Source organism: Stegostoma tigrinum, chromosome 36 (assembly GCF_030684315.1).
Source record: "Stegostoma tigrinum isolate sSteTig4 chromosome 36, sSteTig4.hap1, whole genome shotgun sequence".
Taxonomy (NCBI): domain Eukaryota; kingdom Metazoa; phylum Chordata; class Chondrichthyes; order Orectolobiformes; family Stegostomatidae; genus Stegostoma; species Stegostoma tigrinum.
This window is the reverse complement of record NC_081389.1, coordinates 25,233,825-25,260,959: the sequence shown is the minus strand read 5'-3', so window position 1 is coordinate 25,260,959 and position 27,135 is coordinate 25,233,825. Positions and strand designations below refer to the sequence as shown.

At 44.0% G+C, this 27,135-nt stretch overlaps 1 protein-coding gene across 1 annotated transcript; it reads right to left on the bottom strand.

Annotated features, from left to right (window-relative positions):
• Nucleotides 1-669: 669 nt before the first annotated feature.
• On the bottom strand, nt 670-25,841 carry snx33 (sorting nexin 33). The gene is made up of 2 exons (XM_048520948.1): nt 24,053-25,841; nt 670-3,487 (listed from the first exon to the last, which is right to left on the bottom strand). Exons 1-2 carry the CDS (start codon nt 25,488-25,490, stop codon nt 3,234-3,236), a joined length of 1,692 nt encoding a protein of 563 aa, XP_048376905.1. The 5' UTR covers nt 25,491-25,841; the 3' UTR covers nt 670-3,233.
• Nucleotides 25,842-27,135: the final 1,294 nt, after the last annotated feature.

The window sequence follows — 27,135 nt, the reverse complement described above, 5'->3', positions numbered from 1 at the left end:
TGGATCATGCTGACTAGATACAGTGCCCAATACCTGTTCTAATAGTAGTCTGCCACTCCATATTACATTGACTATTACAGTACCCTGTACCTGTACTTTATAGCAGCTTGTCCCTTTGAGTCATGCTGACTGGATAAAATGCCCAGCATCAGGGTGGCATGGTAGCTCAGTGGCTAGCACTGCTGTCTCAGTGCCAGGGTCCTGGGTTTGATTCCAGCCTTGGGCAACTGTCTGTGTGGAGTTTGCACATTCTCCCTGTCTCTGTGTGGGTTTCCACTGTTTCTCCCACAGTCCAAAAATATGCAGGCTGGGTGAATTAGCCATGCTAATTTACCCTTAGGGTTCAGAGATGCGTTGGTTAGGTGCATTAGCCATGAGAAATACAGGGTTACACGGATGGGGTAGGAGGATGGGTCTGCGTGGCATACTGTTCAGAGGATCGTGGTGGACTTGTTGGGCCAAAAGGCCTGTTTCCACACTGTATCAGAGATAACGGGAACTGCAGATGCTGGAGAATCCAAGATAATAAAGTGTGGAGCTGGATGAACACAGCAGGCCAAGCAGCATCTCAGGAGCACAAAAGCTGACGGTTCGGGTCTACATCCTTCATCAGACAGCCTCTCTGATGAAAGGTTGAGGCCCGAAACGTCAGCTTTTGTGCTCCTGAGATGCTGCTTGGGCCTGCTGTGTTCATCCAGCTTCACACTTTATTATTTCTGTTTCCACACTGTCGGGATTCTATGCATCTGTACACAACAGTAGCCTACACCTTTGAATCACACCAATGTTGTTCTCAGTCTCTCTGGAACATTCTACTCATATTGATCATGTATGGTTATCGTTATGCATTTTTATATTGAGAATATTAAATATTGCCGATATAGCACTGTTATATAACCAGCCCTGATTATCAGTGTACAATTAAAAAAATGATATACAGCTCTGAATAACATTGTAGTGAAAGAGTTTGACAGAATACAATCTAAAGTGCAGTGTACTCCTTGAACTGTCCAGCACACCAGGAGCTAGGATATTGGCACATCGTAACTATAGGCTAAACCACAATGAGTCAACTTTCTCTGGGTACTTGCACACCTGTTTGGAAGAGTGTAAAGATGTCCTTTGTCTAGCGTAGCCTCTCATTCCTCTGTCTCCATCGCCACTCCTTCTCACACATCCTGCAGTGGCCTCTAATCCTCCCTCATGTTCTCACTTTTTTTTTGTTTTTAGTTCTGTTAATATTTTCCATTTTAAAAGTCCAATTCCTTAATCTCAGCAAAACATACCCAACATTATAGAAAACAAATCTGCCAACCCAATAGTCATGGTATCTAGCTTAGCAAATTTTAACAAATTACTCTGCTACAGTTTACACCCTACCTGTAATACTAAAGATTTGTACTTGAAGATGTCCTGTATGTCCCTGTATAGAAAATGATTAACTATCACAACAGTTCAAATATCTTGTGGCGACATTCTACAACTGCCACAGTCTGAGACTGAGAGCAAATTCTGGTGGTGGTTATCATGTGAAGCCATATCATCCGTCAGGAAATGAATGTAAACCTTGGGAGCTGGAAGAAGTGAACTGCTTCTGAAATAATGCCATTTCCCTCATTTTTCTCAAATCAACCTTGTTGAAGTGTCAAAGATAGAAACATCCACAGTTAAGATGGCGGTTTCTGCTTGAATGTCTTCCAGAAAATCTAAGCCTGGTAGAAGTGGATGTAATTTAGCAGAATCTTGCCACTTGCCCTGCCTTGGTAATGTAATCCAAAACAATGACAGAATACCCAGAAACATACAAAGAAGTTGGTACTGGTGAACAACACACTCTGAACTTGTTCGTAAAGCACAATGTAAACAGCTCCGAATTATCCAGACTTGCAGTGATGATGGAGAGGGACAAGTGAACTTGTAGTACATCAGAAACCAGCTCACAATGAACTGGCTCCCGGTGCTAAAATTCCATCTGAATAATAGACTTATCTGTACTGTGAAGGAATCAGGGAGGAGGTAACGGGACTAGGGGAAAGTCAGAGGGATTGGAGGAGAGTTTGGGGGTATTTGAGAGGATTGGGGAAGGAGTTGAGGTGGGTTGAGAGGACTGGGGGAGATTGGAGGAGGACTTCAAAGATGGGAGGGATCAAGACAATCATGAGCAGCATCAAGGGAGAGTTAAGGAGATCAGAGTTGGTCAAGGGAAATGGGAGAGAGTCGAGGAGACTGAAGGAGAATCATGGAGACAAGGGAAGGCTCGAGGGGCTCAGGGAAATGTCAAGGGGAGTGGGGGGGATTGGGGATAGATTCAACAGAATTGAGGAGAGTGGAGGGGATTGGGGCTGGAGGCAAGGGGATCAAGGAAGCAGTTGACAGGTTTTGGGGAGAGGCAGTGAGATTATGAAAAAGAGTCAAAAGGATTGTGGAAGGAGTCAAAAGAAATGAAACAACTGGGAGGAACTGTCAAGGAATGTGGGGTAGAACTGAGGGGATTGGGTTGGGAGACTTGAGGGAATAGGGAATGAGTTAGCGAAATCAGGAGAAGAATCGAGGTGACTGAGGGAGAGCTGGGGATTCAGGTGAGTTAAAGACATTGGGAAGGAATTGAGGGGATGGGGAGGAGTTGAGGAAATTGGGAAATGAGTCAAGGGGATTGGGGAAAGAGCTGAAAGGGTTGGGGAGGAGTTGCAAAGATGCTGGAGAGTTTAGAGAGGAGTTGTGGAATTGGGGGAACAGTTAAAGAATCGGGGGTGGAGTTGAAGGGAACGGAGGGAATTTGTAAAAGTGTTGACGGATCAGGGTGTAGTCAAGAGATTGGGGAGGAGTTATGGAAGTGTCATGGGGATTGGGGAGAAGTCAGAGGATTGAGGGGACTAGGGAGGAGTTGAAGGGATTGGCTAGAGTTAAGGGAATTTGGAGGAGTTAAATGAACTAGGAACAGTCAAATCTATTGGAGAAGAGTCAGGGATTGGGGAGGAGTTAAAGGGTTTGGGATGGAGTTAAAGAAATTAGGGAGGAGTCAAGGGGTCTGGGGGGGTCATGGGGTCTGGGGAGAAATCAGGAGATCAGGGAGGAGTTGAGGATTGGGCAGAAGTCAACTGAAGTTGGAGAGGATTCAAAAGGATTTAGGGAAAAGTTAGAGAGATTGTCGACAAGTCGAGTGGATCATGGAGGAGCCTCAGTATCTTTGTCCTGTATAATCTCCCAGAGTCTCAGGGAGTAGGGGCATTCTATTACAATGAGTCATACAAATGTAGACTCTGCTCCAGCTGCTGGCTGATTCTCTGATAGAAGACGATTTGCTGCTGGAGATAAGACTGCATCATGCGCTTGAAATCTACGATCCTGCGCTTGTGGAAGTGGTTCATCTCAGCTTGTAGAGCAAATCCTACCACTCGACATCGTCTCTTTATCCCATCCACCTGCTCCTGATCCATCTTTCCTTCATCGCTCATCCTCTGGCTATCTTTCACCTTGGCAAAGGCACCTGTTACCAATACAGAGACACATCTATCAGTCAGAATTTAGCACCCATTTTAAACACTACTAGAATTGTTTGAATTCTTCATTTTGACATTTTACCCAGCATCAAAACCCTAAAGGAAAATTACTGTTTTAAACATATTGCAGGACAGAAACATGTGGGTGTCTGAGCAGGGATAGCACGACAGCACTAATGAAAAATGCTTTTGAAGTGGAAGCTTTATTTGTACCATGTGCTCCTTTTGCTTTCGCTGAAATTGTGATATTTAAGGTTCAGTGATTAGTCCTTTTGCCTCTGAATCTTGCGGTTATAGGTTCAAGTCTCACTTTAGAAACTTGAGATCAAAATCCAGGATTAAAACAAGCCCCAGCCCCTTTCATTGATAGACATAAAAGATCCACTGGAATTATTTTAAGATGATCAGGGGAGTTTGACCTCGATGTCCTGAAGTCAATATCTATTTCTCAACCAACATCCTACCACAATTTGTGACAGGTAAGTTGGCTATACTTTATATATGTTTCTGTTGTTGCAGAATTCTTTGGAACATTTTGAAGTGACCACCAAAGCTTTATGATGACAATTCCTTAAACACCACAATCCATTCTGTATCTCAGGCAAGGAACCATTTCTGGTTGGCTGTTTGACTTTTGTCAACAACTGAGCTGAGCCTTCGCCGGACATTAATGTACATCCACTGCACAGTAACAGAGTAAAAAGCAAGAACAAGTACAGAAAACACTGGAGTAACTCAGCAAGTCTGGAAGGGCGTATGGAGAAAGAAAGAGAGTTAATGTGTGAAGTTTGCTGCAACTTTTCTTTAGGAATTTCTCTTTTAAAGAAGAGTCATACCAGATTCAAAACATTAACTCTGTTTCTCTCTCCACAGATACTGCCAGACCTGCTGAGTTTCTCCAGTGTTCTCTGTGGTTATTTTAGATTTCTAGTATATGTAGGATTTTACCTTTTATAAACAGCAAAAACCTTGGTTAATTTCAGGCCCAGCATCACAAGGTTGAACGTGACCTGATTACTGTAGCCTCTACATGTCTCAACTACACACTGAACTCTGCAGAAGCCTCTTGAATTGGAGTTAAAATCAAAATGAACTGCAAACACAGCATTTCCCATGAGGTTAATCCATTGCTTTGGTAACGTGAAGAGTCTGAACCAGGCTTTTTCAGAAGCCTGATGTGGAGACAGCGTATTAAATACCTGCATCATTTACCAGCTGTGATCCATCATCGTACCAACAAGTCACACAAACAATAAAAACAGTTTCAATGTTTTGAATCGTTTACTGCAGTAATTTTAATTTTTGACTCTAAATTTTTTTGGTGCTTTGTTATACAGTTAGTTACTAGTAAAGGTATTTGCTACACTGGTTAACTGGAGCTGTTTGACTCTATAGTTGAAAAGTTCTTGTTTTGAAGCAGAATGAAATTGAACTAAACTTGCACACTTTATCATTTTCTTTACTCACTCACGGGATGTGGAGTTCGTTGGCTGGGCCACCAATTATTGCCCATCCCTATTTACTTGAGACGGTCAGCTGCCTTCTCAACTGCTGTAGTCCATGTGCTGTAGGTAGGCCCATAATGCTGTTTGGGAGGGAACTCTAGGATTACAATTGTTTAAAGATTTAATAAATGTACCAGTCATGTCTGAAGGCTTATTTTCAATTCTGTTTAACTGATAGTTTAAGGGGCTTGGTTAATGAATCTCAACATTTAAGCATGGTCATTGAGCTCAGAAGAATGGAAGAAAAGATTAGCACTGTACTTTTTCATTAATTTACGGGAGGCAGGCGCTGCACAGAATTTAATGCCAATCCCCGAGTGCCCTTGAGAAGATGGTGGTGAGTTGCCTTTTTGAACAGCTGCACTCCTTACGGTGTAGTTACAGTCGCAGTGCTATTAGGAAGGGTGTTCCAGAATTCTGACCCAGCAACAGTGAAGGAATAGCAATATAGATTCAAGTCAGGATGGCGTGAAAAAGAAAACTTGCAGATGGTGCTGTTTCCACGAATCTGCTGACCTTGTCCTAGGAGGAGATCATGAATTTGGGACGTGCTGTCGAAGGAGGCTCACTGAGTTGCTGCACTGCATCATATAGTGACAATACTGCATATATCTGCATGTCAGTGATGAAGGGAGTGAAATTTGAAGGGGGTGGAGAGAGTGCCAATCAAGAAGGTTGCTTAGTACTGGATGGTGTCAAGCTTCTTGAGTATTGAAGAAGCTGTACTCATGCAGGGTTTCGCATGGCCAGTCCACCTAACTTACACATCCCTTGCCACTATGGGATAATTTAGCTTGGCCAATCCACCGAATAACCTGCACATCCCTGGACAGGGCAGGCAATTTGGCATGACCAATCTACCTAACCTGCATATCTTCGGGATGTGGGAGAAAACCGGAGCACCCGCAGGAAACCCACGCAGACAACAGAAAGAATGTGCAAACTCCATACAGACAGTTGCCTGAGGGTGGAACTGAATCCAGGTGCCTGGCACTAGGGCAGCAGTGCTAACCACTAAGGCACACTGTCATGCGTTAATAGTTATCCAAAGAACACCAGCAAGATTCTGAAACAAACTAACTGACAGAATAGAGATATTAAGAAGTGCCGATGCTGGAGTCAGAGATAACACAGTGTGAAGAAATAGTAGGAACTGCAGATGCTGGAGAATCTGGATAAACACAGCAGGCCAAGCAGCATCGGAGGAGCAGGAAGGTTGACGTTTCAGGCCGAGACCCTTCTTCAGTAATGTGAAGAATTCTGAAGAACGGTCTAGGCCCGAAACGTCAGTTTTCCTGTTCCTCTGTGCTGCCCGGCCTGACAGAATAGAGACTTCTTTATCATGAGACTTCTTTCTACCTACGCTAGACTAAAATTTCTGTCAGCACGATTCCATAATGGCTGAACGAGCTCCGCTTACCTATTGCACTTCCACACGAAACTTAGATCAATGTAACTGTGGAAACATCGCTGGTTAGTATGGCACAGCTAGATTTAGTTTAGAGTTGTAGTTGTGTTTTAGGTTGTCATGCTCAGCGAGGCCTCTGCTTACTGCTTTTTAATCAGGCTCCTATTATCAACATTTTAATAGTTACATTAGATTAGGTTTGTCAGTGATGTTTAACAGTTGCAGTTGGCTAGATCCTTCAGTGATGCTTCTATCAACACACAGATTAGAAAATGATTTGTCCTTGAACCAATCTTAAAACACCACTCCCACAATCAGAATGATTCAGGACTAGGATGTATGTTTTAAGTCCTCCCAAACCTGTTAACCTATGACTGAGAAGTAAGGGAACATAGTCAACATAAAAGTTAATAACTGGAGTCATGTGATTCAGCTTCTGAAACTGGATTCCTGTACACAAACGGCTGAAGGAGCTCATGGGAGTGATTTCAGAAAATGATATCATACCCCAAGCAAACATTTATTTTACAGAGGAATTTAATAGAGGTCACATGCGGACAAAAATTGCAAACAAACCCAAGTTACACCAAATCAAAAATTATATTTAAAACCCTTAGAAAGTTATCGTTAGGGGTTTTGATACAGTAGCTATCAAGAAGTTGTTTCCAGTAGGAGGGGTTTCAGGAACTAGAGGCACATAAATCCAAGGTAATAGACAAAGGAATACACTGGAATTGACAAAGTTATTTTCATGTGGTAAGCTTTGATTAGTTAGAATTTACTGCCTGAAAAGATGATGGCAGCAAATTCCATAGGAACTTTCACAAGGGAGTTTGAATTGAAAACTTTAGAGGACTGTGGGAAATATTTGAACTAATTAGAAGAACTTTTATAGAGTCAGCAAATGCATGATGGGCTGAATACCCTCCAGCTGTGCCATAAGATTGTACAAAACTACAGCACTACAACAGATGTAGACACCAATAACAAGGTGACCTTTCAATCAGGCTGATTCAAGCCAGAGCATTAAGTATAAATGAGGTGACAGTAATAACAGCACGCTTAATACCTGCATTGACTGCAAATTTCAAATACAGCATTGATCCAGAAGCCAACATGGGGCCCTTATTGTCTGCATGTTCACATATATTAGCAGTCACTCAGTTTTAACCACAGCATCTTCAGGAAACCAGTTCACAGAATGTTTGCAGCTTTCTTTCAAATCTGGGAGTGTCTGATCTTTCTATTTTCACCAATACTCCACTATGTGAAAAGAAAACAAAACACATAGAAATAAGAGAGGAATATGAAAACTTAGGTTGGAAAAGAGAGACATTGGGCAACAGGAGAAATGAATGAATGGGTAAGAGACCTGCAATCAAATTTGATGTAAATAATCTTTCCTTCTCCTATGATGTTACCAGGCAAACAGAAACATCAGTATTACTGCAGTGAGAATGAGCACTTCCAAGGAAAAAAGAACAAGGCTAAAGCTTCGAAAAAATGCACTCCTGGACGACAGCCATTCCCTACGAAGCAGCTGAGAGTAAACAGTGAGACCGGAAACTGATAAAAAAAGCTTCTTTCGGCTTCTGGAAAAGGACAGTCTGGTCTTCCAAACATTAAACATGGTAGCTGACTGTAATTACACAACCCTCTCTCTAAGTTGCTACCCTTAATGCAGGGTACCCCTTTTCTATTGCCTCAATTGCCTGAATGAACAGGACTAATGAGTTGTATTAATGAACGTTAGTACTAGAATAACATTTTAATAGTCACGTTAGAACTAAAAATATCCTCAGCCACCCCTTTGATCTCCTGAAATTTCTTCACATTGAGAGAAACATTGGAAGTTATCAGCTGGTCTGAGAGAAACTGCATTAGAATCCAAACTTGGTCACTGCCTCGCTAGATCCCTCATCCCCAGATCTTCCTGTGTCTCTCAAGCCCAGTTCTCCACTTGTTCTTCAACCTCACCCCAACCACCAAGGAACGCAATGGCTGAATTTCTACTGCATCATGTGGGAAGTGCTATATAACTGCAACTGGGTGAAAAAAGTTTAATCTGTTCTTCATTCTGACTGTGAGAGATAATGGGAACTGCAGATGCTGGAGAATCCAAGATAATAAAAATGTGAGGCTGGATGAACACAGCAGGCCAAGCAGCATCTCAGGAGCACAAAAGCTGACGTTTCGGGCCTAGATGAGAGCCTCTGATGAAGTGTCTAGGCCCGAAACGTCAGCTTTTGTGCTCCTGAGATGCTGCTTGGCCTGCTGTGTTCATCCAGCCTCACATTTTATTATCTTCATTCTGACTGCATTCACTTTTCTTCCCTTGGAAATTGAAAGTCATTTGTGAAGATGAAAGATTTACTACTTTGCTGACACATGACACCCAGAGACACAAAAGTAGTGACTCAGTGATATTTCAGGAACAGTAGAACACACACACACACACACACACACACACACACACACACACACACACACACATTATACAATTCCTGATTAGTGTGCAACCAGGCTGCACTATTAATGACACCTTCCATCACTTCACTGGTCATTGACAGTAGAGGGATGAGATGGTAACTGGCCAGTTTAGATTTGACCTGTTTGTGTGTCAGGGCAATTTTGCAAATTGTCAGGTCGATGCCAGTGTTTCAACGGGACTAAAACAGCTTGGGTGGGGGAGCGGCAAGTTTTGCAGCACATGTCTTCAATATTATTGCTGGAATGTTGTCAGGACCCATAGCTTATGTGATATACAGCCTCTAACCATTTCTTGATATCACATGGAGTGAATTAAATCAGCTGAAGCCTGGCATCTGTGATACTGGGGATGTCCGGAGGAGGCAAAATGGATTGTTCTGGCTAAAGATTATTGCGAATGCTTCAGCCTTAGTTTTTGACACGGATGTGCTGGGCTGCCCCATTGTTAAGGTTGGGGATATCTGTGGAGTCTCCTCTTCTATTGACTTGTTTGTTTGTCCATCACCATTTATGACTAGATCTGAAAGGTCTGCAGAGCCTAAATCTGATGATCTATTGGCTGTGGGATCACTTAGCTCTATTTATCACTTGCTGCTTTTGCTGGTTGTCATGCAAGTATTGTGTAGCTTCACTTCATGTTCAGGTATGCCTAATGGTGGTCCTGGCAAGTTCACCTGCACACTTCCTTAGGTTTATCCTGTGGCTTGATCCCATGGTAGAGTGGGGATAAGGTGATGCCAAAGTGTTGCAGATTGTATTGCTGTAAAATTTTACTGGCTCCTGATGACCCACAATGCATCATAGATGCTCAATCTTGAGTTGCTAGGTCTGTTTGAATGTTGTCCCATTTTGTACAGTGAACAACATGATGCAGGATATTCTCAATGTGAAGGTTAGACGTCATCTCCATAAAGACTGTGCGTTGGTCACTTGTACTGATACTGTCATGGACAGTTTTATCTGCAGCTGGCAGACTGTTAAGAATGAGGTCAAGTACGTTTTTCCTTCTTGGTTGTTCCCTCCCCACCTGCCACAGGCCCAGAATAGCAGGAGCATCCTTTAGGATCTAACTAGCTCGATCAGTAGTGCTGCTGCTGAGCATTAAAATCACCCACCCAAAGTACTTTCTGTGCCCTTGCTACCAAGTATTTCTACCAAGTGTTGTTCAATATGAAGGAGCACAGAGTCATCAGCGGAGGGAGGACCATATGTGGTAACCAGGAGGAGATTTTCTTGTCTATGTTTGACTTGATGCCAGGAGACTTCATGGTGTCTGAAGTCAATGTTAAAGACTTCAAGGACCATTCCTTCCCAAAAGTATATCATTATGCTGCCACCTCTGCTGGGCCTGTCCTGTCGATAGGACAGGACATGTAGACCACGCCAAGTAACGAGGGAATATTTCCTTTGCTGCAGGGACATTGGTGAACCAGATGGATTTTTTCAACAACTGGCAATGGTTTCAGATATTCTCAGATCACAAGGAAGTGCTAGGAGTATTCGAGTTCCATTTTAGTTTTCAATTGGGGAAATATTCCCAGGCAGATAAATTGCTTGAAAAATCATATAATGGTTATAGAATTAGAAGGCAGTCATTCAGTCCCTCACATCTTTGCTGAGCCTCAGTAACAGCTGCTCAGTAGTTCCAACAAATCCTCCCCTTTAATCACCTTACGGGCTGGTTGTTTTTCATTTACTGTGTTTCACAATGTGAGTAAAGCAGAGTGTGTATATGCATGTGAACACATGCTGCAACATGCATGAGAGAGAGAAAGCAGGTCGTTCTTCCACAAACCCTCTCAGCTACATGCACACCCCCACACACGCACCCACACCCCCACATGGCCACACATACTGTTACCCACAATCCCACATACATTCACCCATACCCACAGCCCCAAACCCACGCTGCAACCACCACAATCTCACGCATACTCACCCAAACACTCACCCCCCACCCGTACAGGCTCATACCCATACCCACATTCCCAACCCCACAAACCCTCACCCACACCCCACCCCACAAGCTCGGACCAACACCACCAAACCCACAAACCCTCACCCCCAATCTCACTCCCACACTCCCCCATACCCATGCCCCCAGCTCCCAATCCCACACTCTCACCGACATCCCCACCGCCACACACTCTCAATGACACCCCCATATATTGACCCACACCCCAACTGTGCACACTCTCACGCACACACTCACCCCCAACCCCAACCCCTCACTTGCATGCCCACACCGTCATCCACACTCCACACACTAAGCACACCCCCACCCTCACACACACTCAACCACACCTATAGCCCGATGAGCACCCACCCACAACCCCCACCCCAGGCACTCTCAACCACACCCCATTCCACCCCCATGTACTCTATCCCCCACCCCCACACCACTGCCCCCCCCCAAACACATACTCACCCAAACCCACAGACATTAACCTACACTGCACCCGCACAATCTCATGCACTCACCACACCCACAATCCACACACTCATCCACACCCACACTTCCACACACCACCATGCTGTCTTAACCACACCACCATAGTGTCACCAATGCACACCCAACTGCATCCCCACACTCTCACTCACACAACCAGCCCCACACGCTCTCACTCACATCCCCACCCCTTCTCACCCACACCCTCAGCCCCATACAATCACACCCACAACCCACACCCCCAACCACATCTGACACACTTACCCACATGGCAACACATCCTCATCCAAGTTTCTACCATCCCCCATAACCCACACTCTTAACCATTAGCCCCACACTCTGACCCACACCTGGATGTGCATTCACCCAAACATCCACACTCATGCACTCTCACCCTCACCCTACACACTCTCACCCACACCTCTAACCCCACACGCATTTCTCCAGCTGGACTCTCCCTCACTCTCCTTAATCACATAGTCTCAGCCATCCACACATGATCTCACACATCTCACCACCTCTCCCCCACCCACCTATAAGCACATACCCATATGCACACTCACTCCATTACACTCAAAACAAAGCAGGTACACTCTTAGCATTTGCAGACTCTGACACTTCCTGTCTGTACAAACATACACATTCTCTCACACAGACAGAAGCATGTATTTTTACATTTGGCAAAAGCATACGAGCACACCCAGCCTCACTCAGTCAGTAACAGAGATAAGACAATAGCTCACCCTTTGTGATCTGAGACAAGAGAACTAGTAACTGGGTTGAAATTTAAAGCCAATCATGCATGCTTCACTGGTTTAAGAGAAGTAAGACAATCTGTCTCAGGTTCAAGATAACAAAGTGTGGAGCTGGATGAACACAGCAGGCCAAGCAGCATCTCAGGAGCACAAAAGCTGACGTTTCGGGCCTAGACCCTTCATCAGAGAGAGGGATGGGGAGAGGGTTCTGAAATAAATAGGGAGAGAGGGGGAGACGGACCGAAGATGGAGAGAAAAGAAGATAGGTAGAGAGGAGAGTATAGGTGGGAGGTAGGGAGGGGATAGGTCAGTCCAGCGAGGCGGGATGAGGTTAGTAGGTAGGAAATGGAGGTACGGCTTGAGGTGGGACGAGGGGATAGGTGAGAGGAAGAACAGGTTAGGGAGGCGGGGACGAGCTGGGCTGGTTTTGGGATGCAGCGGGGGAAGGGGGAGATTTTGAAGCTTTTGAAGTCCACATTGATACCATTGGGCTGCAGGGTTCCCAAGCGGAATATGAGTTGCTGTTCCTGCAACCTTCGGGTGGCATCATTGTGGCACTGCAGGAGGCCCACGATCGACATGTCATCTAAGGAATGGGAGGGGGAGTTAAAATGGTTTGCGACTGGGAGGTGCAGTTGTTCATTGCGAACCGAGCGGAGGTGTTCTGCAAAGCGGTCCCCAAGCCTCTGCTTGGTTTCTCCGGTGTAGAGGAAGCCACACTGGGTACAACAGATACAGTATACCACATTGGCAGATGTGCAGGTGAACATCTGCTTAATATGGAAAGTCATCTTGGGGCCTGGGATGGAGGTGAGGGAGGAGGTGTGGGGGCAAGTGTAGCACTTCCTGTGGTTGCAGGGGAAGGTGCTGGGTGTGGTGGGGTTGGAGGGGAGTGTGGAATGGAAACCAGCCCAGCTTGTCCCCTCCCCCCACTGCATCCCAAAACCAGCCCAGATCTTCCCCGCCTCCCTAACCTGTCCCCTCCTCCCACCTCAAGCCGCACCTCCATTTCCCACCTACTAACCTCATCCCCCCTCCTTGACCTGTCCGTCCTCCCTGGACTGACCTATCCCCTCCCCACCTATACTCTCCTCTCCACCCATCTTCTTTTCTCTCCATCTTCGGTCCGCCTCCCCCTCTCTCCCTATTTATTTCAGAACCCTCTCCCCATCCCTCTCTCTGATGAAGGGTCTAGGCCCGAAACGTCAGCTTTTGTTCTCCTGAGATGCTGCTTGGCCTGCTGTGTTCATCCAGCTCCACACTTTGTTATATTGGATTCTCCAGCATCTGCAGTTCCCATTATCTCTGTCTCAGGTTCATTTTGATCAGAACTCCTTGTACTGTGCTGCGCTCTCAATGATTCGATCTCCAGTCCAAGGACTCTTGTTCAATTTGTCTCTTCCATTTCCCTACTTCACATCAAATATGGCATGGATGTAGTTTTGAAGACTGGTGTACCAGTGAAAGGACTCACATTCCTGACTCATGCTTCCTTCCTGTTTCTTTATGGAACCTTCTCTATAATTTATCTATCTCTTTGCTTGCAATAATATTATCAATTTTTTAAGTGCTGTTGAAATACTGTGCCCAGTTCTGGTCTCCATTTGATAAAAGACAGTTCACTCTGAAGTTTCAAACAATGTTTTAGATTGATACCAAGACTATAACACTACACCTGTCAGAAAACCTGTCTAATTTGGAGCTATTTTCCATCAGAAAGAGAAGACAGAGGGTGACCTGATCAAAAACCTTAAAGTTATGAAAGGTTTGACTGAGTTTAAACAAAGTGGATGCTTCCACATAGGGAACAGGCCAGAATTAGGGCCACAACCTTTAGTTAATAGAGCCACAACAGCTTGTGAAGGCCATTGTGTCAAGGCTGGCTATCTGTAGAACATTCCAATCAGTTCCATGCACATGATCTGTAGCCCAAGTTCAATTCCCTCAAGTGCCTTTTGAAATAAAAACTGAAAGAACAGAGGATGCTGTAAATCAGAAATAGAATTTGCTGGAAAAGTTCAGCAGATTTGGCAGTATCTGTGGAGAGAAATCAGAGTTAATGTTTCTGGTCCAGTGACCCTTTCTCAGAATCTTCAGAAATGTTACCTGATTTCTCTCCACAGATGTTGCCAGATCTGCTAAGCTTTTTCAGCAATGTCTGTTTTTGTGTTTTTTGAAATGTTTATCTCTACTTCCATCCACCTCATGGACAGCCAGGACATTTGTTGCATAACGAAGTTCTTCCTTCCATCCCCTTGCATTTTTTAAATCCAAAACCTTAGATCGATGTCTCTTAGATTTACAAGATCAGCCAATGTGAACAATTGGGACGCAATAGGGAATTCTGGAGAAACAGAGAATCCTGGGCAGTATAAGCAGGCTACTCACCACTGAGTACACACGGACTCTCCAAAGACCATCCCACCCAAACACACCCCCTTGCCCTATCCCTGCAGTGCTGCATAATAGTGGAAACTGTTATGATCCCAGGTGATTTTGTAGTTGATTAATATGCTTGTTAGTGATGGTAACTTAAACACGTGAGGTTTCTGATGTTCTTTAACAAGGGAACATTAAATTTATTACACAAAAGAAGGCAATTTTACATATGGAAGTATTATATACAGAAGACAGTTAGAAAGATCTTAACACAAATATCAAAACAGAGTTTCAACCTGTTTCCCAATATTATCCCTTACAGAGCCTCAGTGCCAGAGAAATATTATTCAAATCTCAGGTTTTAAAATCTTAACTGGTGCTTTTCAATTTCTTTCTCCTGGACTGTTTAGAGTTATCTTTTGGAATTCCTCTTCTGTGTTTAATGGCATGACCTCACAATTTTGATGGCTTAAACTTCTTTCAGTTCTAAAAACTTGGAGGTTTCAATCTGAGCTGTTCTGGCTTGTCAGCCTTAAAAATTAGAAACCACTTCTACTGTGAATGAAAATGGCCTTCAAGGCGCTTGACTACTTTGGAACTGATGCATTTTGGTCATTGTCCAAGAGACTTTTTGAACTGTTTATAAAACAACCTTCACAGGATTGATTCACAAACCACTGTCGCTATTTTAAAATCCAAAATGTCAAAATATGTCATACAGCTTTCATCACAAAACCACCATTATGTTTTCAGATGAAGTAGCCAAAGAGTAGCATGTAAACTGAAAACAGGATGTGGCTAAGGAATGATCTGTGTCTATACTTCACCCTGTCTGTCTCTGAAGCTGTTGTTAGGTTAACAGGTAGAACACTGGACAGCATCTCGAACTGAGACTCAAATGTTGCACTCCTGGTGCTTCTTTACCAGAATGCCACCACAGAATTAATAAGAAGCTTTGCCAAACCTGCACTCCCCCAGTCCTCCCAAAGTTTTTGGCATACACACAATGCTGCAGAGTTCATCCCTTTTATAGTAATCATAGTAATCACAAAGCATCTGTTCTGCACATCTCTCTCTGATGGGCTACTATCAAAACTGAACTGATCTCATTTTGAGGAAAGATGGGAAGATTTTTGTGATCTTATACACCCATATTCTACCCAGTTCCAAGCACTGCTGAGACTTCAAGGTGTTGGAGATACCTTAGTGAGGTCAGAAGAAAATTTGATTCTAGATACCTCTGGGCAAAATTCCAGTGCACAGCTGTGACAACTGGGCGAGTTTAATGAAGTCCACAAGAGTGCTAAACATGACATGGAGTTACTTAATCAGGTAGGATGGGAAATTTTGATAACTGACAGTGGGTTGAGATGCAGCAATAAATCTGCAGTGTGTCAAGCATTACAATGGCTGGTAATGAAATCATATTTATAATGCATTTGCATGTCACAAACATGCAGTAACATTCATTCATGAGAGTTTTCAAAGAAGTCCTTCAAAGCAAAGTCAGTTGTGCATGAGAATCTTTTGACATCTGTTTAAAAGGGATGTGCAATAGTCATTTATGTATAGTTGTGTAACACCGGTGGTTTTCTTTGTTTAACTCTGGCGCACAAAGGAGGAGAGCAGGGGAACAGATTCTTGCATAGCAGTTCAGGACAAGGGCGAGTCAGTGGTGAGAGCAGTTGTGGAGTAGGGTTGGGGGGCCTGAAGAATTAGAGGGCACTTTTGAGGACAGAGTCTTGTGATTCAGAGCCTCCCTGTTTGACCTGATTCTGCCTATATATACACAACCTTGTCAGCTGACAGCAGGTTTCATTAATGAGAACCTTTCTCAACTGCTAAACCAAATGTATTTTGCTTGCCCACCACTGAAACTTGGAATTATAATTATAAACATGTGAAGGAAAGGTAAGATGACAGAGTGTGAAAGAGATGCACAGTTCTAGTTATGACATTGGGAATTGCCCATTGTTGACAAAATCCAGACCAAAGTATACCTAATCTGTACATTCCACACTGCCCAGTGCATTTTGTTACATTTTCATCTGTGTCAGTGAATAACCAACACTGCTTCTGATGCGGGGCTGGATGAACACAGCAGGCCCAGCAGCATCTCAGGAGCACAAAAGCTGACGTTTCGGGCCTAGACCCTTCATCAGAATCTGATGAAGGGTCTAGGCCCGAAACATCAGCTTTTGTGCTCCCGAGATGTTGCTGGGCCTGCTGTGTTCATCCAGCCTCGCATTTTATTATCTTGGATTCTCCAGCATCTGCAGTTCCCATTATCACTGCTTCTGATGCATAGCTTTCCAGGCAGTGAACTGCAAGAATACCACAAACAGAGGGCTAATCAAAGAGAAAAGAAAGAGCTTGTATTTCTACAGTGTCTTTCATTATCTCAAGCAAAGCTTACAGTTACTTAAATACTTTTTAAAAATAGTCACTGTCATAGTGTAGGAAATACAGCAATTAATTTGCACACCATTAGATTCAACAAACAAAATGGGATGCTGACCAGATCATATGTTTTTTTCAGTGATTTTGATCGAGGGATAAACAGATGTAGATACTAAACACAGCTCCCTGCCATTCTTAAAAATAATGTTGCAGGGTGAATGAGAAAGGAATTGGGGCCTTGGTTTAACATCTCACCCAAGGTACGGCAAGTCAGACAGTGCAGAACTTGAGAAGAAAGAATGTCAGCCTGGACTTGTCTTCAGGTCTCTGTAGTGAACTTTTTCACAGTCATGGAGAAAATGCTACCCAGTGAACAACAGTTAATACCATTTAAAAGGGAAATCTAACATGGTTTCATATACTTTGGTTGAAAATGAAACTGGTTATCTGTCTCTAATCAGCTTGGGCGTTACCCATTGTGATCAACGTCAACAGTTGCTGCCCTCCCTTTTTATTAGTTCTAGTTGAATTGGTGAATAAGTTACCTAGAAATGTCCTGCCTTGCAGAGGATGCCAGTTGCATCAGCAACAACCCCAAGGAGAGCGTGAGAGAGAGAGAGACATGGATGGGGACTTTAACTTCCATCTTTGATGCCATGGGGTCAAAACTGATGTAACCATATTCATACATGAACTATGGGACTGCTGATAATTTGCTGTTTCTTTTTCTGAAAGTAGCTGCTTTTCTGTTCATTTTTAAATCAGACCAATGGGTTACACACAGAAATTGCTGGAAAAGCACAACAGGTCTGGCAGCAAAAAGTAAAGTGGTCACTACTTATCTAGGTCCAAAAATATATTATCCAATCCTAATTTAAACTAACAGTCACACTCAGTTCCTCTTTGTGTACCAGAGATAATGGGAACTGCAGATGCTGGAGATTCCAAGATAATAAAATGTGAGGCTGGATGAACACAGCAGGCCAAGCAGCATCTCAGGAGCACAAAAGCTGACTTTTCGGGCCTAGACCCTTCATCAGAGAGGGGGGTTCATCATCCAGCCTCACATTTTATTATCCTCTTTGTGTACATTGTGTTCATGTTCCAGTCCTCCCCAATTCACTTTGGAAGATGAGGCGCTGCTTCCAGCTCCTGTTGCTGGGGAGGATGGGTGAGTTAGAGAGGACAGAAGGAGCCAATCATAGAGAGTACAATCTGTTCACATTGAAATATATTTTAACCTAATCTGGGAACAGGCAAGATCAAACATAATCCTGGTTTGACAATCCCACCCGAGTCTACTCTATACTGATGTTAGTGGAGATTAATACCGGGTAGTGCGTAAAGATAGAATTGCACCTGATCCCATGGGTCAGGTTACCAATACAGTAACAGCACAGGCTGAATTCAAGTAAACTTGAAAATGCGATTAGATCGTCCTAAGGAGGCCAATCCATTATGCCAATTGGCTTCAGCACCTGGTACAGTTCCCCATCAAAAGATTGTTTGGCCAAGTTGCCAGCAATGAATTTCTTTTGGTTAGGTATGGTACTCCCACACTAATTCCTTTATAGAACCATGAAATATTTATCAAACAGCATATGCACCTTACGGTAACGTCCCTTTGACTGGCCCAGTCACTTTAACATCCCCTTCAATATAGCTACACTTTTAATACTCCTTCAATATGTTCTGGCCCTTGACTCAAAGCCACTCAGGATTGCAAGTTGTGAACAAAACCTCTCAGGCGAGCATTGTTGTCCTTAGATGTCAGTCTTCAGCAGGTTTTATATTGGTTTCAGTCCCTCCAAATTTCATCCTGTGTCTGAAATATAATTTTTCTCTTGGATTGGAAAAACTTGTCCTATAGTCCCACAGGACAGATATGGACCTGCCCCCCAGTTGATAGGTACAAAAACTCACTCGACAGGTACACAATACCACATGACAGATACACAAACCCTCTCAACAGCTATGTAGGCCCATTCGATAGGTACAAGACCCATTTGATGTATGCATTTGAAACTTCCACATTAAAGAATGGAGACAAGTTTGCATTTCTGTAGCACCTTTCATAGACTCATTTGATCCCAAACACTTTACACTCAGTTAAATGCTTTTGAAGTGTAGTCACTACAGTAAAACGGGAAAATTGTCAGTCAGTTTATGCACAGAAGATCTGCTGTGTTCAGCCAGCTCTCCACCTTGCTGTCTCGGATTCTCCAGCATCTGCATCCTATTAACTCTGTTTTAGTTAGTTTTGGTGTAGGGGTAAAATACTGGTGAGAAAGTAGGGAAAACTTTCCTTCTGTTTTCTGAAATTCTGCCATGGAGTCCTTCATGTGCGCTTGAAAGGGCCGACAGGGTGTCAGTTCAAAGTCTCATCTAAATGAGGGTACTTCTGACAATACAGCATTCCCACAGTACGGCAGTGGCATGTCAGCCTGGATTACATGCTACTAAATAGGAGTGAGACTTGAATTCATAAATTTCTGATTCCCTCTCCACTACATAAATGCATCCAGTACTCGATTTCTCCAGATTAGGCCTCACACTACGTTAATATTGTGTTCTTTACCTTCTTTCCTTTCTAAACTATTTACAAAGAGCCCAGTGGTTATGCTTATACTCAAATACAGTATCCCCCCCTTGCATACTGGAGTTGGGGTTCTTTGAGTGTTTGCTGTTCCAAGAGGTCAGTTAACCGAAGAGGGATCAAACCTCAATCCTTATAGTCTCAGCAGCTTAGCCATTTTTTGTCAAGGTCAGATGTGTAATTCAGAGAATTCATAAGATCATCTGTGGCAAACAAACAATCTCTTATGAAGTAGGTCTGTTTATATTAAACAATGCAATCCACTTCTGGTGGGTCCTAGTTTTATATTGTCTCACACTGGGGTCCAGTACTAATGGAGACAGATCTTTACAACACAGGGGTATGGTATTGGAGGGGGCAGGTCTGTCACTGTATTACACTGGGTAGAGTACTGGTGGAGACAAATTTATCACTGTAGAACACAACAGTTCAATTCCAGTAGATATATATCCATTGCTTTATAACATTGGATAAAGTACAACTGGTTACAGGTTCATCATGGTATAACACTAGAATCCAATTCTGGGGATACAGCTTCACTGCTGTATAACACTGGGGGTACATTATGGCTGGGTAGAGGTCTTCAGTGGAATACAGCACTCATCGAGACAGGTCCGCTGCGTTATAACAAGTGGCTTCGCTATCTGGGTCAGCATCTATTGTCCCACTCTAATCGTACCGAAGGTGGTAGTGGTGAGCTGCCTTCTCGAATCACTGAAGACCACTTGCTGTCGGTAAACCCGCGATGTTGTTAGGAGTGGACTTCCAGGATTTTGACTCAGTGACATTGAACAAATATCAACACTGTTTCAAGGCAGAATGATAAGTGACACGGAGAGTAACTTGCAAGAGGTGGTGTTGCATGCGTCTGCTGCCTTTGGCCGTCTAACTCATGGTTGTTGTAGATTTGGAAGGTGCTGCCGAAGGAGCCTTGGTGAATTTCTGCGATGCATCTGGTAGATGACGGACACTACTGACTGTGGAGCATCAGTGGTGTCGGAAATGAATGTTTCTAGATGTAATGCCAATCAAGCAGTCTATTTTGTCCTGGATGGTGCTAAGCTTCTAGAGTGTTTTTGAAGCTGCCCTCATCCAGTCAAGCGAGGAGAATTCCATCACACTCCTGACTTGTGCCTTTGCTGGGGGATGGCTTTGAGGAGTCAGGAGGTGAGCTACTCATTGCAGGACTTCCAGCCTCTAACCCACTCTTGTAGCCAGTCTTTATATATCCGGTTCAGTCCAGTCCAGTTTCTGGTTGATACTGAGGGAATCAATAGTAGTAATGTCTTTGAATATCAAGGAATGTTTGGTTTGATTCTCTCTTGTTGGCAGATTATTTGTCACCTGTGTGGCACTTATGTTACTTGTCACTTTTCAGCCCAAGTCAGGATATACGTCCAAGTCCTGCTGCATCTGGACATGGACTGCTTCAGTATCTGAGAACATACGCGTGGTGACGATCATTGTGCAATCATCAGCGAACTTCCCCATTTCCAACCTTATGTTGGATGGAAAGTCATTGATGAAGCAGCTGAGATGGGTGGTCCAAAGACACAACCCTAACGAAGTCCTGCAGTAAATCTGGAGCTGAGTTGACTGACTTCATCACTCACAACCATCTTCCTTTCTGCTAAGACTCTATGATAATCTCCGTGGAACCAGGGGAGCAGAGCCACATCCAGCCAGACAGAATTGAAGAGATTCTGGAGGTGGATGCTATGTTTATCCTGTCAAAGGGTGCTGACAGCTCAGGTGGAATGGGGACGAACAGCTCTTCTTTGTGATGCTGATGCCATTGTCACTGCTCCATTTTTATCTGTTGAAAGTTTATCATTAAACCATTCTAACCAGTCTGTCCAGAAGTGAAAAGTGGTGATAGGCTCATTGCAAAGATGAGTCTGTGACACATATATGATAGATTATTCTCTGAGCACTCAAAAATGCAAATTCCTCAGAGGCTGAGACAAATATCACTCCCCAACTCAAACACGATACCGCTCGGCTTCTACTGAAACAATTACAGACCGTCATGATACAGAACAACTATTTCTATTGCTTGTGACTTTAGAGCTGTACACACTTAATAACATTCTGCTTTCCCAGGTACAAGTGGGTAGTCATTTACAGGGTGAGGGAATTATGTACATTTCCTGCTAAGCCTTTTCCATTAATTCAAAATCCACGAGAGGAACACCTCAGGACATCCTAAACTATTCACAGCCAGTGATGCACTTTTATAAGCTTTGTCACTGTCGTAGTGACATAGCTGCAAACTTGTGCACAGCAAACCTATCACAAACAGCAATATGAAAATCTCCAGTGTTTTTGTTTTAGTGATGTTGGTTCACATAAAGGAGAATTCCCCTGCTTTTCCCCTTATCCACTGTCTCATCAAGAAAGACAGCACTTCACCAGTGTGGCACTACCTTACTACTGGCTGGCAGCAGATGTCCCAGTGCACTGGAACAGTACCACCAACACACTCTGCATAAGATCCTGCAAATCCACAGGGAAGAAAGATCGACACTAGTCCTCAAACAGGCCAACATCCTCAGCATGAAGGCACTGGCTACCTTTGATCGGCCACACTGAGCTGGGCATGTCGTTCACAAGACCGGCATGAGACTCCCCATCAGATGCTCTACTCCTGAAACAGCAGGCACGCCCTAGGTGGACAGAGGAAGTGCTTCTGCGATAGCCTCAAGACCTCAGTGGCAAAGTGCATCATTGCCACAGACACCAGCAAATCACTGGCTCAAGACCATACAAGGTGGAGGAGAAACATCCAAGAAGTTATCATGCACACAGACTTGCCATCAGGAAAAAAATGGAAGACAGGTGAAAACAGCATGCTGCCACACCAATACTCCACCCACCCCTTCCCATGATCACCACATGCCCCATGTATATCAGAGCTCGTAACTGTCACATCAGTCCATTCAACCATCTACACACTCATCCTGACAGTGAAAGAGAGACATCCTCATCTGCAAAGGACTGCCAATGATGAGGAGTACTTGCTGAAATGCTTGTAGTCTCAGGAGTGGGGCTTGAACTCACAACATTCTGAATCAGAAGCAACATCGACCCACTGAGCCACAGATGAGCCAGTACAATGATGGTATATACCCAGGCTTGGAATGAGATGGTTTTGAACCAGCCATCTAGGCTGCCAAGGAGCATGAGCCCCTAGTCTCAGCTATATTGCCATGCAAAGTTGTGTCAGATCCACCCCTCCCTCAACCAGCTTCAAAATCTCCCCACCCCCGATCTCATCCCAAGACCAGCTCCCCCATTCTCATTGCTGCCTCCTTGACCTATCTGTCTTCTCTCCCACATAACCACTCCTTCCACCTCACTGGCCAATCCCCACCACCACTTCCTACCTATGCTCACCTTTACTAGCTTCATCCTCGCGTCCTTCACCTGTCTGTCTTCTCTCCCACCTATCCACTCCACTATTCACTTCTATCATCGTCTCCCCCACCTCTCTATTTATTTCAGAGCCCCCTTCGCCTCCCCCATTTCTGAAGAAGGGTCCCAAACCGAAGTGTCAGCTTTCCTGCTCTTCTGATGCTGCCTGGCCTGCTGTGTTCCCCCAGCTCCACACCTTGTTATCTCAGACTCCAGCATCGGCAGTTCTTACTTCATATCAGCACTGCCTGCCCGTGTCACTGGAGGACACAGACAAGAAAAAGGGTTAGAAAATACTACAAAATGGGAGAGGCTAAAGCTCAATTTAACACTCAAGACCAAATACTCCAAATTTTTCCAATATCAATTGTTAGAGAGACTTGCTTCCCTTGAAGGTGAAGGCACAAATAAATATAAATATATTATCATTTCAAACTCTGTTGAAATCCTTTTCAATATATTCTACAGTAAATCAAAACCAATTTGGATGTCTCAATGAACTAGCTTCTAAGTCACAGTCTTCATTTTGGCCAATAGATATGGAGTAACAAGTACAATGAACATAGATTGCACACATCTTAATAATCTGTGCATCTACCTGGGGACCACACAGATCCCATGTGATACACGACAACCTCCCACAGCCCAAACCTTGGCTCTGGAGCAGCAAACCCATACAGTTCCTCCTGTAAGTTCAGTCCATTAAGTCCCCTTGTTTAATGTAATGAGCTATGCAGTCCACACATAGTTTGCACAGTTCTCATAGTGTGATACACTTCTCCTTCTGTAACATACCGAGTGGTTTTCAGTGCATACAGATTCTCATGCAACACTGCTTATCTTTATGGCCTATCTGATATAATCCTAGGTTCACTCTGTACAGATATTTTGCTTGTCCACTATCAATAATATCTTTCCCTTGAGCAGGACAAGATCATCACAGATTATTAATACAATGAATGTCCTTGGACATTGAGTTGAACAAATAACAGATATACACCAACAGAGCTAGGAAGATAAAATTGAGGTTTAAAGCAGTTTATTTTCTGTACCTAGCAATTATGAATGGGCACAAACTCATTAATAGTGAGTTGTTATCATACCAAGGAGAACTTCAACATTTCAGAGATCTGCTATAATTGAGAGATGAGCTTACCTTTCTGAACATGAATGATGTCTGGGAAATTGGACAGTAGGCCTTGATACAGAGAAAGTGTGTCCAACATATGGAACAGATCATTCTTGGGCTGTTCTGCAAACAACTCTCCAATGGCTTCATATGTTTTGCCCGTGTTGGAAATGGCCTTGTTCAGAGGCACTGCAAGGTGTGGTTGATCCAATTCAAAAGCCTGACTTATTGAATTAAAAGCATTGCCTAATTTCTGAAATTCCTTCCTGAAGCCTCCAACATGTTTGCGGCAGAGGTCTGTGGCCACATTGGTCAGTTGCAGCACACTGTCATCCATCCTCTTAGAGAAGGTTTTGAACGTGTCCACCCTCTCCTCCACATCCTGAAGATCCTGATGTTCCTGTGGGATTTGGATGGTCAGGAAAGAATTGGCACCAACTAATTCATCTTTCTCCATCCGTCTTTTTCCCTGTTTCCAGGCCCGGTCGTCTGTGCAAGTCAGGAAGTGTTGAAACCCCTCGTACTGGGAAAGCACTGGATGGCTTGTCATGTGGTCCATCCACAGAATCAAACGCCTCTTGCGTTTCTCAATGAAATCATCTTCAAATCGGCCAGTGGCCTGTTTCTCTGGCAGATGTGGCACAGAGATGACAGAGAACTTGTGCAGCAGCCTATTGTGTAGCCAGTCAAAGTGTTTGTAGCGACGATAAACGGGGTTGTTGGTTTGACTAGGTGTCAACTTATAGGAGATGTAACTCTTGATGCCTTTAAACTTGGTTTGCTTCGTGGGTTCCTCAATGGTACAGGTGAAGGGATGAGGGCTCTCACTCCACTGAGGCCCATCAGGGCTCATCACTACACTATAGGTTTCTGAAGTCTTAAAGATAGCAGGCACTTCACCCAGGATGAATGCTTCCCCACCAGATCTAACAAAACTTGAGAAGCGGTTGAAGTTCTTGCCCACAGCACTGCTTTTAGTGCTGAGCCTGCTGGCAGTGCTGTCCTGCCTTTCCACTGATGGTTTTTGCCTGTACATCACATTAGGATACGGGGAGACTGTGTATGGATGGAGATGATTGTGGCCATTGGTGTTACTGGATACACCAGGTTCATCAAACACAGTGGAAGAGTCATCCCAATCATCCCAATCATCATCATCATCTTCCTCATAGCTGCCCTGTTGGTAGGAAGAGGCTGAAATGGGGGAGTAAATTGCAGAGTAATTCCCTGGTGAGTGGTGAGTGAAAGCAGAATTGGAAGTACAGGGTAAGGGTGTACTGGGTTTGAGAATTTCCACATAAGAAGCTGGAAAGAGCCCTTTGTCCCCTCGGCTGTTCTGGCCTTCCAGCCAACCATCCAAAGACTTCTCGTTAAAAACCAGCAGCTGTTCGTTCTCTTGGATGCTGATCTCCTCGGGGTTCTCACTCTGGAAGCTGTAAAGAGCTTTGGCTTTGATGGAAGCCATGGTCCAGGGATGGGGAAGAAGGGGGTGCTGTACCTCCTCGGGGATCCGGCAGCTGGAGGTGGGTGCGGATTATCGTTCCAACTCTCTCTAATGCTCGGCTTTCTCCAGCGGGGAGAAGAAAGGCGGACGGCTGGTTCGCAGCTCCTACCGACTCCTCTGCTCCCGGTACATCGTTCAGCTCGGCAATTTGTTCCTTCCGTCCAAGACCCAGCTACAAACTGTGTCCCGGGATACTGTAACCTTCCCAGCGATGGCCGCGGCCAAACTCCTCTTTGTTGTGATAAGCTCCCGTACTTTGACGCGCAGCAAAACTTTTGCAGCTTGCAAAAGGAAGTTCGCGACTGCCCTCTAGGTATTGGATCTTGCGCACTTCAAGGAAACACATCCCACTGATCCTTCAAAACTGCCGGGATCAAGCCAGGAACTGACTGCTGGGACCAAAAAAAACCCGAAAAAACTGCGCACGCTGTAACTCACAAAAAACCCAGAAATTGCTGGAAAAGCACAGCAGGTCTAGCAGCATCTGTAAAGAAAATATTAAAGTTGACGTTTCGGGTCCAGTGACCCTCCCTCAGAACTGACTGCTGGGGTTTGTTCCAGTCAACACTCCCTCCCTCCGTCCTCAGTAACTAACCAACCAATATAGGGTTTTGGTGGGTTATTTGACCATTTTAGCCGTGGCCAAATCAGAGCACAGGGACAAGAGGGAGCCAGTCAGCTCCTCAAGATTATAAACTATGATCATGGTTGATCTAATATCTGGAGGCTAACAGGGAATAGTGAAAAGAGATTCTGGAATTTGGCGCATTTTATCTTTCCAAATAACCTGCACAGATTTTATGCAAACACAGGTGTACTGGAGAGCACAGCGAGTGTTTGAGACCTTAAAATGAAACAAATAACTGCGGGTGTTGGAAATCTAAAACAAAAATATAAATTGCTGGAGAAACTTAACAAATCTAGCAGCATCTGTAACTACGTTACTCTCTCTACAGATGCTGCCAGGCCTGTAATGTTTCTCTAGCAAGATTTTTTTTCAGATTTCCAACCTCTGCCGATATTTATTTTGTTTTAACGTTTTCAAACAAAAGCAGAAATTGGAGAAACTGCTAAGATGCTTTGGCTTTATTGAAGCGATTTTAGTGCTGTATGAGCAATTACATTACCTCCATCAAATGTGCCTTATGTCATGGAACTGGTGTCCAAGTTTAGACAAAATGTGAGAATAAAACTATTCGCAGTCCCCATTTCCGGGAGAAACAAGACTTTGCGGTGAAACTAAAAACAAGCATCCCTCGCGTGAGCTTTTTACCATGCAGGGCCATCCAATCATTTCCAAGCACATTCCAAATTATTTTCATCACAAAGAATTGACTGCTTCAAACATAGTCTCACTGAAGTTCCACACTGTTAAACTTATACACATTGATGTGCAGCTATCTGAAAAAAAAAGAACTTGTGCAGTGAAAAAGAGAACCTGAAATCCAATTGTATCAGTGATAATGGGAACTGAAATCCAATTGGTTTGGTTTTCAGAAGTGTGATAAATCTGCAAGTTGTCAGTTTATAGCTTTGAACAGGTAATCGTTCTTCATTAATGGTTTTTAACTAATTTACTCATTCTAAAGAAAGCGTAAAGAAAATA